Genomic DNA, 12,484 nt, shown 5'->3' with positions numbered 1-12,484 from the left:
GAAGGGTCTTGGCCCGAAACACTGACTGCTTATTCCTTTCCATATGTGCTGCCTGACCTGCTGACTTTCTCTAGCATTTTGTATGTGTTGCACTGCATTTCAGACATTTGCAGAATCAGTCAATGTTATTTATTTGGAGTTTCAGAAGGTGTAGCCCATGTTGCTGCTTAACAAGAGCCTATCGTATTATAGGAAAGGTACGAGCAGGCTGACTGGCAGGAGGCAAGGAGTAGGAATAAAGAGGGCCTTTTCTTGTTGGTTGCTGGTGACTAGTGGTGTGCTGCTGGGGTAGGTGTTGGGACTACTTATTTTCATGTTGTATGTCAATAATTTGGATGAAGGAATTGACGGCAAGTTTGCGGACAGAACAGAGTGTAGGTAGTGTCTGCAGAAGGACAGAGAGATTGAGGGAGTGGGCAAATATTCCCCATCCCCATCACATTCTACAGGGGTTGTATTGAGAGCGTCCAGAGCAACTGCATCACTGCTTGCTTCGGAAATTGCACCATCTCGGATCGCAAGACTCTGCAGCGGATAGTGAAGTCTGCTGAGAAGATCATCGGGGTCTCTCTTCCCGCCATCACGGACGTTTACACTACACGCTGCATCCGCAAAGGAAACAGCATAATGAAGGACCCCATGCACCCCTCATACAATCTCTTCTCCCTCCTGTTGTCTGGGAAAAGGCTCCGAAGCATTTGGGCTCTTACGGCCAGACTATATAATAGTTTCTTCCCCCAAGCTATCAGACTCCTCAATACCCGAAGCCTGGACTGACACCTTGCCCTACTGTCTTGTTTATTATTTATTGTAATGCCGGTACTGTTTTTGTGTACTTTATGCAGTCCAGTGTAGGTCTGTAGTCTAGTATAGCTTTCTCTGTGTTTTTTTTATTACAAAGTTCAGTCTAGTTTTTGTACTGTGTCATGTAAACCATGGTCCTGAAAAACATTGTCACATTTTTACTATGTACTGTACCAGCAGTTATGGTTGAAATGACAATAAAAGTTGACTTGACTTGACTTGAAATAAGTGGTAGATGGAATATGATGCAGGGAAGTATACAAAAAAGTACAGGGTCATGCACCTTGGAGAAAGGAATATAGGCATGGACTGTTTTATTTTCTAAATGTGGCGACAATTCATAAATCAGAGGCTCAGAGTGTCTTGAGAGTCTTCTTGCAGGATTCCCTAAAGGTTAACTTGCAGGTTAAATCAGTGGTAAGGAAGGCAGATGCAGTGTTAGCATTTATTTTGAGATGACTAAATAAACAAGGACTAAAAGGATATAATGCTGAGATATTATAAGGCATTGGTCACGCTGCCCTGGAATATAGTGAGCAGTTATGGGTCCCTCATCTGCTGGCATTGGAGAGAGTCCGGAAGATGTTCACGAGAATGATCTCAGGAGTTAAAGGGTTCACATATGAGGAGCGTCTGATCCCTCTGGGCTTTTAGAAGAATGAGGAGGAATCTCATTGCAACTTACCAAATGTTGACTAGCTGAGATAAAGTGGATGTAACTATATAACAATTACAGCACAGAAACAGGCCATCTTGGCCCTTCTAGTCCGTGCCGAACGCCTGCTCTCACCTAGTCCCACCGACCTGCACTCAGCCCATAACCCTCCATTCCTTTCCTGTCCATATACTTATCCAATTTTACTTTAAATAATACCGAACCTGCCTCCACCACTTCTACTGGAAGCTCGTTCCACACAACTACCACTTTCTGAGTAAAGAGGTTCCCCTTTGTGTTACCCCTAAACTTTTGCCCCTTAACTCTCAACTCATGTCCTCTTGTTTGAATCTTCCCTACTCTCAATGGAAAATGCCTATCCACGTCAACTCTATCGCCGTCATAATTTTAAATACCTCTATCAAGTCCCCCCTCAACCTTCTACGCTCCAAAGAATAAAGACCTAACTTGTTCAACCTTTCCCTGTAACTTCGGTGCTGAAACCCAGGTAACATTCTAGTAAATCTCCTCTGTACTCTCTCTATTTTGTCGACATCTTTCCTATAATTTGGTGACCAGAACTGTACACAATACTCCAAATTTGGCTTCACCACCAGCCTGTCTATGGAGAGGATGGTTCCTATAGTGGGTGAGTCTGGGACCAGAGAGCACAGCTTCAGAATTGAGGAATGTCCATTTAGGATAGAGATGAGGAAAAATTTCTTTAGCTAGAGGATGGTTAATCTGTGAAATACTTTACCACATATGGGTGCGCTGGCCATGTTAAAGCAGAGGTTGGCTATTCATGTCATCAAAGGTTATGGGGAGAAGGCAGGAGAATGGGGTTGAAAGGGATAATAAATCGGTCCTGAAGGAACGGCGGAGCAGATTTGATGGATAGAATAGCCTAATTCTGTGCCTATATCTCTTATGGTATTACATTTTGGATCAATAAGCAGCTGTCCCAAGTAGCTGAAGTTTCATGGAAATAATTAGAAAGGTATAAAAAAGATAAACTGTGTAACACATTACATATTTAATTGAAATACAGCACAAATTGGAACACTACAAATAATACTACAGAACTATAAAAGTGTGTCTTAGTTCCTAGTACTTATTGATGGAAGAATTATCCAGTGTATTCAATGAACAAAATCACGGCAGACTACTAGTGCAGATAATAGACTTCCTTCATACAATGCTATCAACGATTGCATCCTCCAAATCTTCATTTTCATTGTAACATTCAAGATGATTGTGGATACCTTAATTCTTCATTGATCCTAACTTGTTGAAGTAGTAAAATTGTTCCATTTTCACTCCCAGCTGAAAATCCAAGTCGGAATGTTTGAAATTGCAGTGACCAGAGTTTGGAATTTTCTTACTGCTTATTTCTCAGCAACTATTGGTGACAAAAATCACTGCGTTTTGAACATAAGCTGATGGTGTTAAAAAACTTTTTGCTCCAAGCACAATATAGTGCCTAATGACACACAAATGCATGCAACTGGAACTAATTAGTTTGCTTGCAGTGGTGTGGCTGTTAGACAGTTTGACCACAGTCTCCTGCCCCAATTAAAAGGCATAGTGTCCCAAATAAGCAGCTGCCCTGATCAACCAATGACCCATTAACTGGAACCTACTGTATTTGAATGCATGCAGTAAATAGAATTAGTTATCTTGTAGTGTAGTTAGAGATTGCCAGGTATGATTTTGTTAATATTACTGAGTTGTGGCTGAAAGAAGATCATAGTTAGGAGTTTTAACACCCAAGGATACACCATGTATCAAATGGACAAGCTGGTGGTAGGAAGGGAAGTTGGGTGGCTCTGTTGGTTAAAAAAATAAATCAAATCCTTAGAAAGAGGCGACATAGGATCAGAAGATGTAGAACCCTTGTGGGTGGAGTTAAGGAACTGCAAGGGTAAAAATACCTTAGTGGAAAGTATATACAGGCCCCCAAACAGTAGCCAAGATGTGGGATATAAATTACAATTACAATGAGAGAAAAGACATGTAATCAGGGCAATGTTATGATAGTTATGGGGGGGATTTCAATTGTTATGATACTCAGATACCAAGAGAAGGCATTTGTGGGAGTACCTACAAAGTGGCTTTTTGGAGCTGGTTGTGGATGAGCCTTCAAGGAGAAAGGTAATTCTGGATTGGGTGTTGTATAATGAATCAGATTTGATTATGGAACACAAGGTAAAGGAATCCTTAGGATGCACTGATCATGATGCAGAATTCAACCTGTAGTTTGAGGGAGAAACTGAAGCTGAAGTCAGTATAATGGTGGAGGAAAGGCATTTAGAGGCTTGGAGTGGAGTTGGCTAAGGTTGATTGAAAGGGAACAGTCAGATGAGGACAATAGAACAACAATGGCTGGAGTTACTAAGAACAATTTGGAAAGCGCAGAATAGATACATCCCAAAGGTTAAAAGTATTCTAAAGGGAGGATGTGGCAACCATGGCTGACAAGGGAAGTCAAAGACAGCATAAAAGCAAAATAGAGGGCATATAATACAGCAAAAAATAATGGGAAGTTAGAGGATTGGGAAGCTATGAAAAATCAACAGAAGGCATTTAAAACACTAAGGAGAAAAAAGATATATGAAACCAGCCAGCAATATTAAAGAGGGTACCAGGTGTTTTCAGAAATATAGAATAAAAGAGAGTTGAGAGTGTATACTTGAAAATGGCATTGAGAGGTAGTAATGGGGGACAAAGAAATGTCAGGTGAACTTAGTAAGTATTTTACATCAATCTTCACTGTGGAAGGCACTATGCCCGATGATTGGGAGTGTCAGGGGCCAGAAATGAGTGAAGTTACTATTACTAAGGAGAAGGTGCTTGGGAAGCCGAAAGGTCTGAAGGCAAATAAGTCACCTCGACCAATGGATGACACCCGAAGGTTCTGAAAAAGGTAGCTGAAGAGATTATGAAGGCATTAGTTATGATTTTTAAAGTATCAGTAGTTTCTGGAATGGGTCAGGAGGACTGCAAATGTAACTCCACTCTTAACAAAGCAGAAGAAAGGAAATTAGATAGATAGATACTTTATTCATCCCCAAGGGGAAATTCAACATTTTTCCGGTGTCCCATACACTTATTGTAACAAAACTAATTACGTACAGTATTTAACTCAGTATAAATATGATATGCATCAAAAAAATCACCCTCCCAAAAAGCATTAATAAATAGCTTTTAAAAAGTTCTTAAATAGTTTACTAAAGTACATTGAGTGGTAACTTAAGCTCAGTCCGAAGCCCGGCACTTTAACATGTCTTGCCCCTGGTGGTTGAATTGTAGAGCCGAATGGCGTTGGGGAGTAATGATCTCTTCATGCTGTCTGAGGAGCATTGCATTGACAGCAACCTGCCGCTGAAGCTGCTTCTCTGTCTCCGGATGGTGCTGTGCAGAGGATGTTCAGGATTTTCCATGATTGACCGTAGCCTACTCAGCGCCCTCCGCTCTGCCACCGATGTCATACTCTCCAGTTCTGTGCCCACGACAGACCCCGCCTTCCTTACCAGCTTATTAAGACGTGAGGCGTCCCTCTTCTTAATGCTGCCTTCCCAGCACGCCACCACATTAGCCTGAAATTAGCCAGTTAGCCTGATTTCAGATGTTGTGAAGATGTTGGAATCCATTATTAAAGGTTTTGGCGTACTTAGGCGCAAGATCAAGTAGGCCAAAGTCAGTTTCCTTGAAGGGAAATCTTGCCTGACAAATCTGTTGGAATTATTTGAGGAAAATATCAAACAAGATAGACAAAGGACAGTCAGTGGATGTTCGACTTTCAGAAGACTTTGACAAGGTGTCACATGTGAGGCTGCTTAAGAAGATATTACAGGAAGGATAGTAGCATGGATTGAAGATAAGCTGTTTGACAGGAAGAAAAGAGTGGGAATTCTGGTTGACTGCCGATGATTAGTAGTGTTCAATAGTGGTCAGTATTGGGACCGCTTCTTTGCATGTTATACATCAACAATTTTAATGATGGAATTGTTTATGTGTAGCCAAGTTTGCAGATAATACGAAGAAAAGCTGAAGGGCAGGTAGTATTGAGGAGGCAGGGAGTCTGCAGAAGACAGATTAAGAGAATGGGCAAAGAAGTGACAAATGGAATATAGTGTTAAGGAAGTATATGGTCATACACTTTAGTAGAAGGAATAAAGTCAGACTGCTTTCTAAATGGGGAGAAAAATCAAAAAATCAGATGTGGTAAGGAAGACAAAATGCAATATTTAGCATTTATTTTGAGTGGACTTGAATCTAAGAGCAAGGATGTGATGCTGAGACTTTATAAGGCACTGGTCAAATGGCACTTAGAGGATTGTGAGCAGTTTAGGCCCTTTATCTATGAAAAGATATGTTGGCTTTGGGAAGTGTCCAGCGAAGATTCACGAGAATTATTCTGGGAATGAATGGAATGAGGAACATTTGATGGTTCTGAGCCTGTATTTGCTGAAGTTTAGAAGAATGAGGGAGGATCTGACTGAGATCTACTGAATACAGAAAACCTAGACCGAGTGAACGTGGAGAGGATGTTTCCTATCATGGATGAATCTATGACCATAGGGCACAGCCCCAAAACAGAGGGATATACATTTAGTACAGAGATGAGGAATTTCTTTGGCCAGGGGATGAAGAACTCATTGCCACAGACTGTTGTGGAGGCTAAATCATTCAGTATATTTATTGCAGAGGTTGGTAAGTTCCTGATTGGCTAGAGTGTCAATGGTTTCGTGGAGAAAGCAGGAGAATGGGGTTGTGAGGGATGATAAAGAAACCATGATAGAATGGCAGATCAGTCTTGACGGACAGAAGAGCCTAATTCTGCTCCCTTAGAATAAGCTAATTCAATGGATTTCAATCAACAGTATTCCTTTTTGAATGTCCAAGTCCAACATTGAGGGAACATCAACTAAAGTGCATTATGCTCTTGGGACACATGCTGAATTGTCATTTGGTGGAGTGAGAAGTTACGGTAAAATAATTTTACAGTAGTTTTGTAGCTTGGAAGGTAATGCTGTCACACAGGATGAATAAGGTGTGATATATAAAAGATTACTACTCTGCTAATGTCATGTTTTTCTGTTTTTTTTTCTACCTGCTCTGATATCCATCAACTTCATCCCTGCAAACTCCCTTGCTTCTCCACCACTCTGAAAACAACTCCCATCTAACTACAGGACTTGAGGAAGCTGGTAGCTCCATTACTGAAGAGTTTCCAGGCAGAGGTAAGTCTCAGCTTTTTTTTAAGCCTGACAGAACATATTATTTTAAAGAGTCAATATCCTTTGATGAAAATCAAACCAGCAGATGTTGGAATTCTGAAACAAAAAAACATAAATGCTGGAAGTACTCAGTAAGTCAGGTAGTATTGGTAGAAAGAGACAGAGTTAATGAAGACTCACAAGAATCATTCTGGGAATGAATGGGATGAAGAGGGTTTAATTGTTCTGGGCCTGTACTTGCTGACGTTTAGAAGAATGGGGGGGGAGGGATTTCACTGAAACCTACTGAATACAGAAAACCTAGACCAAGTGAACATTGAGTGTTTTCAGCATCCTCTGTTATTTTTTTGGCATATGAGGTACTTTTGACTTGCATGTAAATTTTACCATAAACTGACTCTTAATGCTTGCCTCTAGATTAAGTTTGAGGCTTTTGTCTCGTTTTTTTAAGTACTTAAAACTTCAGAACTCTTGTATGTATTATTGTATCATCAGAAATGTATATTTACAAAGATATTATGTACAACTATTAGTTATTGATGCTGCAAAAATATGATCACCAAGTTCCTATAACTTGCAATCAATTACATTATGTGATGCAAATTTCCCTCATTACAGTTAGCAGAGGACAAAGTATTGCTGCATATCAAAACTGTGGTGTTGCTGTGCAAGGCACAAAAAAGTGCTGGAGGAACTTGAATTCTTCTGGAAATGAACAGACAGTCAATGTTTAGGCTGAGACCCTTCACTGGGACTGGAATTTATTGATCCCAAAGGAAATTACTGTGTCACAGTAGCATTACAAGTGCACAGATATACAAATACACAAATATTAGAAGAAAAGTAGGAGAAAATAAGTAAAAAAAATAAGACGGGGGAAGAAGCCAAAATAAGAAGGTGCAAGGTGGGGGAGGGGTTATGAAGTAAGAAGCTGAAAGGTCTGAAATATTTAAGTGTTTGGGAAGCAGGAATATGAATACAGAGGAAATTCGACCATGGGAGAAAGTGGCAGAGAAGAGGCACTAGGGGGAGGCACTAGGGGGAGGCGCTAGGCAGTTGCAGAGAAGAGAAAGAGGTGGGGGGGGGCAGAGTGGGGAATTGAAGAAGAGGGAAGGGAGAAGGGAAAAAACATTAATGTTCACAATAGTTCTGAAAGTCCTATAAATTTAATTTTAGTTTTGAACATACTGGTTGCAGTGAGAATGTAGGATGTTATGGGAGATGAAACATTGGGGAGTGATCATTTTCCTATATTTATAAGCTTGGGTTTGGATTTATATAGGGGGCAGTAGGCCACTTTTAGGAGGTGAGATTTTGGTGAAGCAAATTGGGAGAAGTTTAAGGCTATATGTGTTGAACATCTCTCAGGGCTGAATATTGAGCATGCTGTGGATCTTGGTAGTGAAAGTAATGTCACATTATTCATTAAACTGCATTGGAAGTAATTCCTATTAAGAAGACCATTGATAAGAGAAAGGTTGTACCATGGTGGACTGAGGAGTGTGCAGAAGCGATTAGGGAGAGAAATAAGATATTTAGGAAAGTTAATAACTATCAATCTCCAAGGGACCTTATTATGTATAAAAGGGCCCAGCCCATAGTGAGGAAAATGGTGAAGGTTGCAGTGAAGATTTTCTGGAGGTCATATTGTGAATTGAATTGAATTTACTTTATTTCTTACATCCTTCACCTACATGAGGAATAAAAATCTTTACGTTACATCTCCGTCTAAATATACAATGTGCAATCATAGTAATTTATAATAATTTATAATAAATAGAACAATCAATGTAACATAGAAATAAACTCAAATCAACATGAATTAATCATTCTGATGGCCTGGTGGAAGAAATTGTCCCAGAGCCTGTTGGTCCTGGCTTCTATGCTATGGTACATAATGAGTGCACTGGATAGAGGGGAACAGGTGGATGTTGTATACTTGGATTCCAGAAGGCGTTCAATAAAGTGCTGCACAAGAGACTTATAAATAAGATATGGGTGAATGGAATTAGAAGAAGTGTATTGGTATGGATAGTGCATTGGTTAACCAATAGATGGCAGAGAGTTGGTATAAATGGATGTTTCTCCGGTTGGCAGAGAACAATTGTTCAATGTTACATGTAGTTGTTGGACAAAGTATATGAACCTCTATGATTATCAGTCATTTGAAGGGGAAATTAGTGTAAGTTGTGAGTGTGGGAGGCCCTGCCCTACTTAAAGAACATAAACCTGGGTCTTCGCAGTCAAAGTCTGATCTTCACCACACAGGGTTTCGGAAGTGTGCCTCGATCAAAGGAAATTTCTGAGTCCTCAGAAAAAAAGATGTTGAGTAACCAGGCTGGAAGAGGATACAAAACCATTTCTAAAGAGTTTGGGCTCCACCAATCCACTGTCAGGCAGATGGAGTACAAATGGAGGAAGCTCAACACCGATGCTGCTCTCCCCTGGAGTGACCGACTAACACACATCACTGCAGGTGCAAGGCGTGTACTATTTTAGAAGATCACAATGAACCCCAGGGCAACATCTAAGGCCTCTCTTGCATTGGCTAATGTCAGTGTTCAAGAGTCTATCATAAGGCAAACACTGAACAACAATGGTGTGCATGGCAGGATTGCAAGAAGGAAGCCACTACTGTCCAAGAAGAACATTTCTGCCTGTCTAAAGTTTGCTAAAGTCCATGTGAATAAGCCAGAAGGCTATTGGAAGAATGTTCTGTAACAACCTTGGGACCAGGATGGTTGCCATCATTGATGGAACTATCAATTTTGAATTGTACCCGCAAACTTTACAGGAAAATGTCATCCATGAACTGAAGCTCATGAGAAAGTGGGTCATGATGATCCTAAACACACCTCAAAATCTACAATGGACTACCTCAAGAGGTGCAAGCTGAAGGTTTTGCCATGGCCCCCAACCTAAACATCATCAAATATCTGTGGGTAGACCTCAAAAGAGCAGTGCATGCAAGATGGCCCAAGAATTTCACAGAACTAGAAGCCTTTTGCAAGCAAGAATGGGTAAAAATCCCCCAAACAAGAATTGAAAGACCCTTAGCTGGCTACAGAAAGTGATTACAAGCTGGATACTTGCCAAAGGGGGTGTTACTAGGTACTGACCATGCAGATTGCCCAAACTTTTGCTTCGGGCCCTTTCTCTTTTTTGTTCTTTTGAAACTAAAGATGGAAATAAAAAAGTAATCTTGCTTAAAATATTAAAGAAATGTGTCATCTTTAACTTTATGCCTTTTGGAAATCAGGTCATCTTTTACTCACTTAGCTATTCACAGTAACAGAAATTTTTACCAGGTGTGCCCAAACTTTTGCATGCCACTGTATAGGGCTTTTTAGCTTTTCATTTGAAAAAAGAAGTAGTAGGGACCCCCACAACCCCCCTCCAATCTCTCCACTGCACTCTAGTTCAGTTGGTGGCAATAATGCACATTTAAGTTGGACTGCTAACCAGCATTAAAATCAAGAAGAAGAAGAGATTCAGTTGTTGTTCAGACCAAATATCAGAATAGGGGAAGAAATACGATCTAATTGGTTTTAACTGTGGAATGATTGTTGGTGCTAGATGGGGTGGTTTGTGTATCTCAGAAACTGCTGGTCATCTGGAATTTTCACACAACGATCTCTAGAGCAGGGGTGGCCAACCTTTTACATTCCATGCATCAATTTTTTCATGCACAAGTTCAGATGCACCATACAACTCTTGTACCCTCATTCAATTCTTGTAAAAATATGTTAATATAGACATATTTAGTGTTTTTGCATGATATATTGATTTAATATAAAAACAAGATAAACTTAACTTAATGAGACTTTTAGCAAATATATTTTGTCTTCTTTTGATTTCTTCCTTTTTTTAATCACATGTTCTTTCTGTAACTCAGACCCAAGCACTAGCTTCAGTTTCCCTTCTATTTCAGTCTGATGTTGTGTTCTATAGTATCTATTAAGATCACGTCTTCTATTATGAGAAAGTGTTTTCATAAATAATTCACAACGGTTTTCCTGACGGACCCACTATAAATAAGAACTGTTCATTGAATTCACGCTTACTATCACTTTCTGCTTTTCTTTTGCTCATTTTCTTTTGCACTGTAATGAATAACAATGTAAAAACAAGGCTTAATTTTTTGAAAAAGTACAAAATTGCAAATGTTCACAAAGGACGAACAAAGCACAACTCCATAGCACACGAGTGTCAATTGTAAACTGACTGGCAAAAACCTACAACGCACCGCTGGTGCAGACGCTGGCGCCTCAGGATCAAACAAGCATCAAATATGTATTGAACAGTAATGGAACAACTGCAAAACAAAAGTCCTTCTTTCCTAGTTTGACTCATTGAACATTTTTTAAAATTAAAAAACGATTAATGTGAAAGAAGATAACATTCGCCAAAGGATGTGCACGAATTAATAAAATCGCTAAAAATAATTGCTAAGTTTTAGATGTATTCTCAGTAAAATCCATTTGTAGCTCTAAGCTACTTGAATTTCTGTTATAGTTTTTTTTCTACAAATCGGTTTGTGATTAATACTTTTTGCATGAGTCGGCTTACTCTTTTATTATTATCACTGGGGTGTAATGTGCCAGTTCTAATCATCCAATGCGCCACTTCTGGCACATGCGCCCTAGGTTGCCCATTCCTGCTCTAGAGTTTACAGAGCAGTGTGGAAAACAAAAAAAGAGCAGTTGCCTGAGTTTAGTGTGTGAAAATGTCTTGTTTGTCAGAGGAGAATGACTGGACTGGTTCAAACTGACAGAAATGTGATAATAACTCAAATAACCATGTGTTACAACAGTGGTGTGCAGAAGAGCATCTCTAACTGCACGATATGTCAAATCTTGAAGTAGGTGGGCTACAGCAGCGGTAGATCATGAACATACCCTCAGTGGCCACATTATTAGGTACAGGAGGTAACTAATAAAGTAGTCACTGAGTATATCTTCTTCATGACTAACTTTTATTAATGGTGTATTTCCCAACCAGCCTTTTGGTATTTCCACCCCAATCAAAGAAATGGTTAAAAGTTGACTGCCCAGGATCATTGTGGCATAATACTTGCTGTACCTTTCCTTATCAAATGCCAGCTGGAAATTAATACATTCACTGGTGTCCCCTTTATGTAAGGCACTTGTTAATACTTTAAAGCTTGTTGTTCAGTCATTTAGTAGAGTCCAACTCTTTGTATTCTCATGGATTATGGGGTCCAGAGGGTTTTCATGGCAAGATATGGAAGTAAAACACAAAAATGTAACTGCAGATGCTGTGGATCAAAGAACACATACACAACGCTGGAAGAACTCAGCAGGCCAGGCAGCATCCATGAGAAAGGAGTAGCCAACGTTTCGGGCCGAGACCCTTCATCAGGAATGGGGGGGGGAAGAGAGGGCCGAAGCCCAGTAATAGAGATAGGGGAGGGGGTAGGGCCTAGAGGCACCAGGTGGGAAACCAATCAGAAGAAAGATAAAGTGGGGAGGAGGAGGGGATAAGCATGAAAGAACTGTAGCGATAAAGAAGCAGAAAGTTGAGAGGGGGGAGAGGCAGAGAGGGACCTGGGATAGGGGGAGGGGGAGGGAATTACTGGAAATTGGAGAATTCAATGTTCATACCACCAGGGTGGAGGCTACCCAGATGGTAGATGAGGTGTTGCTCCTCCAACCTGAGTTTGGCCTCATCATGGCAGTAAAGGAGGCCATGTATGGACATCTCTAGATATCTAGAGAGGCAGAGTTGAAGTGGGTGGCAACTGGGAGGTCCTGTCTATTGT

The 12,484-nt window shown here is 40.3% G+C and overlaps 1 protein-coding gene across 8 annotated transcripts in view; it reads left to right on the top strand.

Annotated features, from left to right (window-relative positions):
- The window catches only part of LOC132395815 (protein CASP-like), a 739,549-nt gene that overhangs the window by 129,740 nt on the left and 597,325 nt on the right, over positions 1–12,484 (top strand). For all 8 annotated transcript variants that reach the window (XR_009512755.1, XM_059972899.1, XM_059972897.1 and 5 more), the window contains exon 3: positions 6,658–6,705. Coding sequence is in view for 7 of the 8 variants with exons in the window: in XM_059972899.1 (XP_059828882.1) it covers positions 6,658–6,705 (48 nt within the window). In the remaining variant the exon portion in view is untranslated. The remainder of the gene's footprint in view (positions 1–6,657; positions 6,706–12,484) is intronic.

Source organism: Hypanus sabinus, chromosome 6, assembly GCF_030144855.1.
Source record: "Hypanus sabinus isolate sHypSab1 chromosome 6, sHypSab1.hap1, whole genome shotgun sequence".
NCBI lineage: Eukaryota > Metazoa > Chordata > Chondrichthyes > Myliobatiformes > Dasyatidae > Hypanus > Hypanus sabinus.
This window is presented reverse-complemented; position numbering and strand designations above follow the sequence as displayed.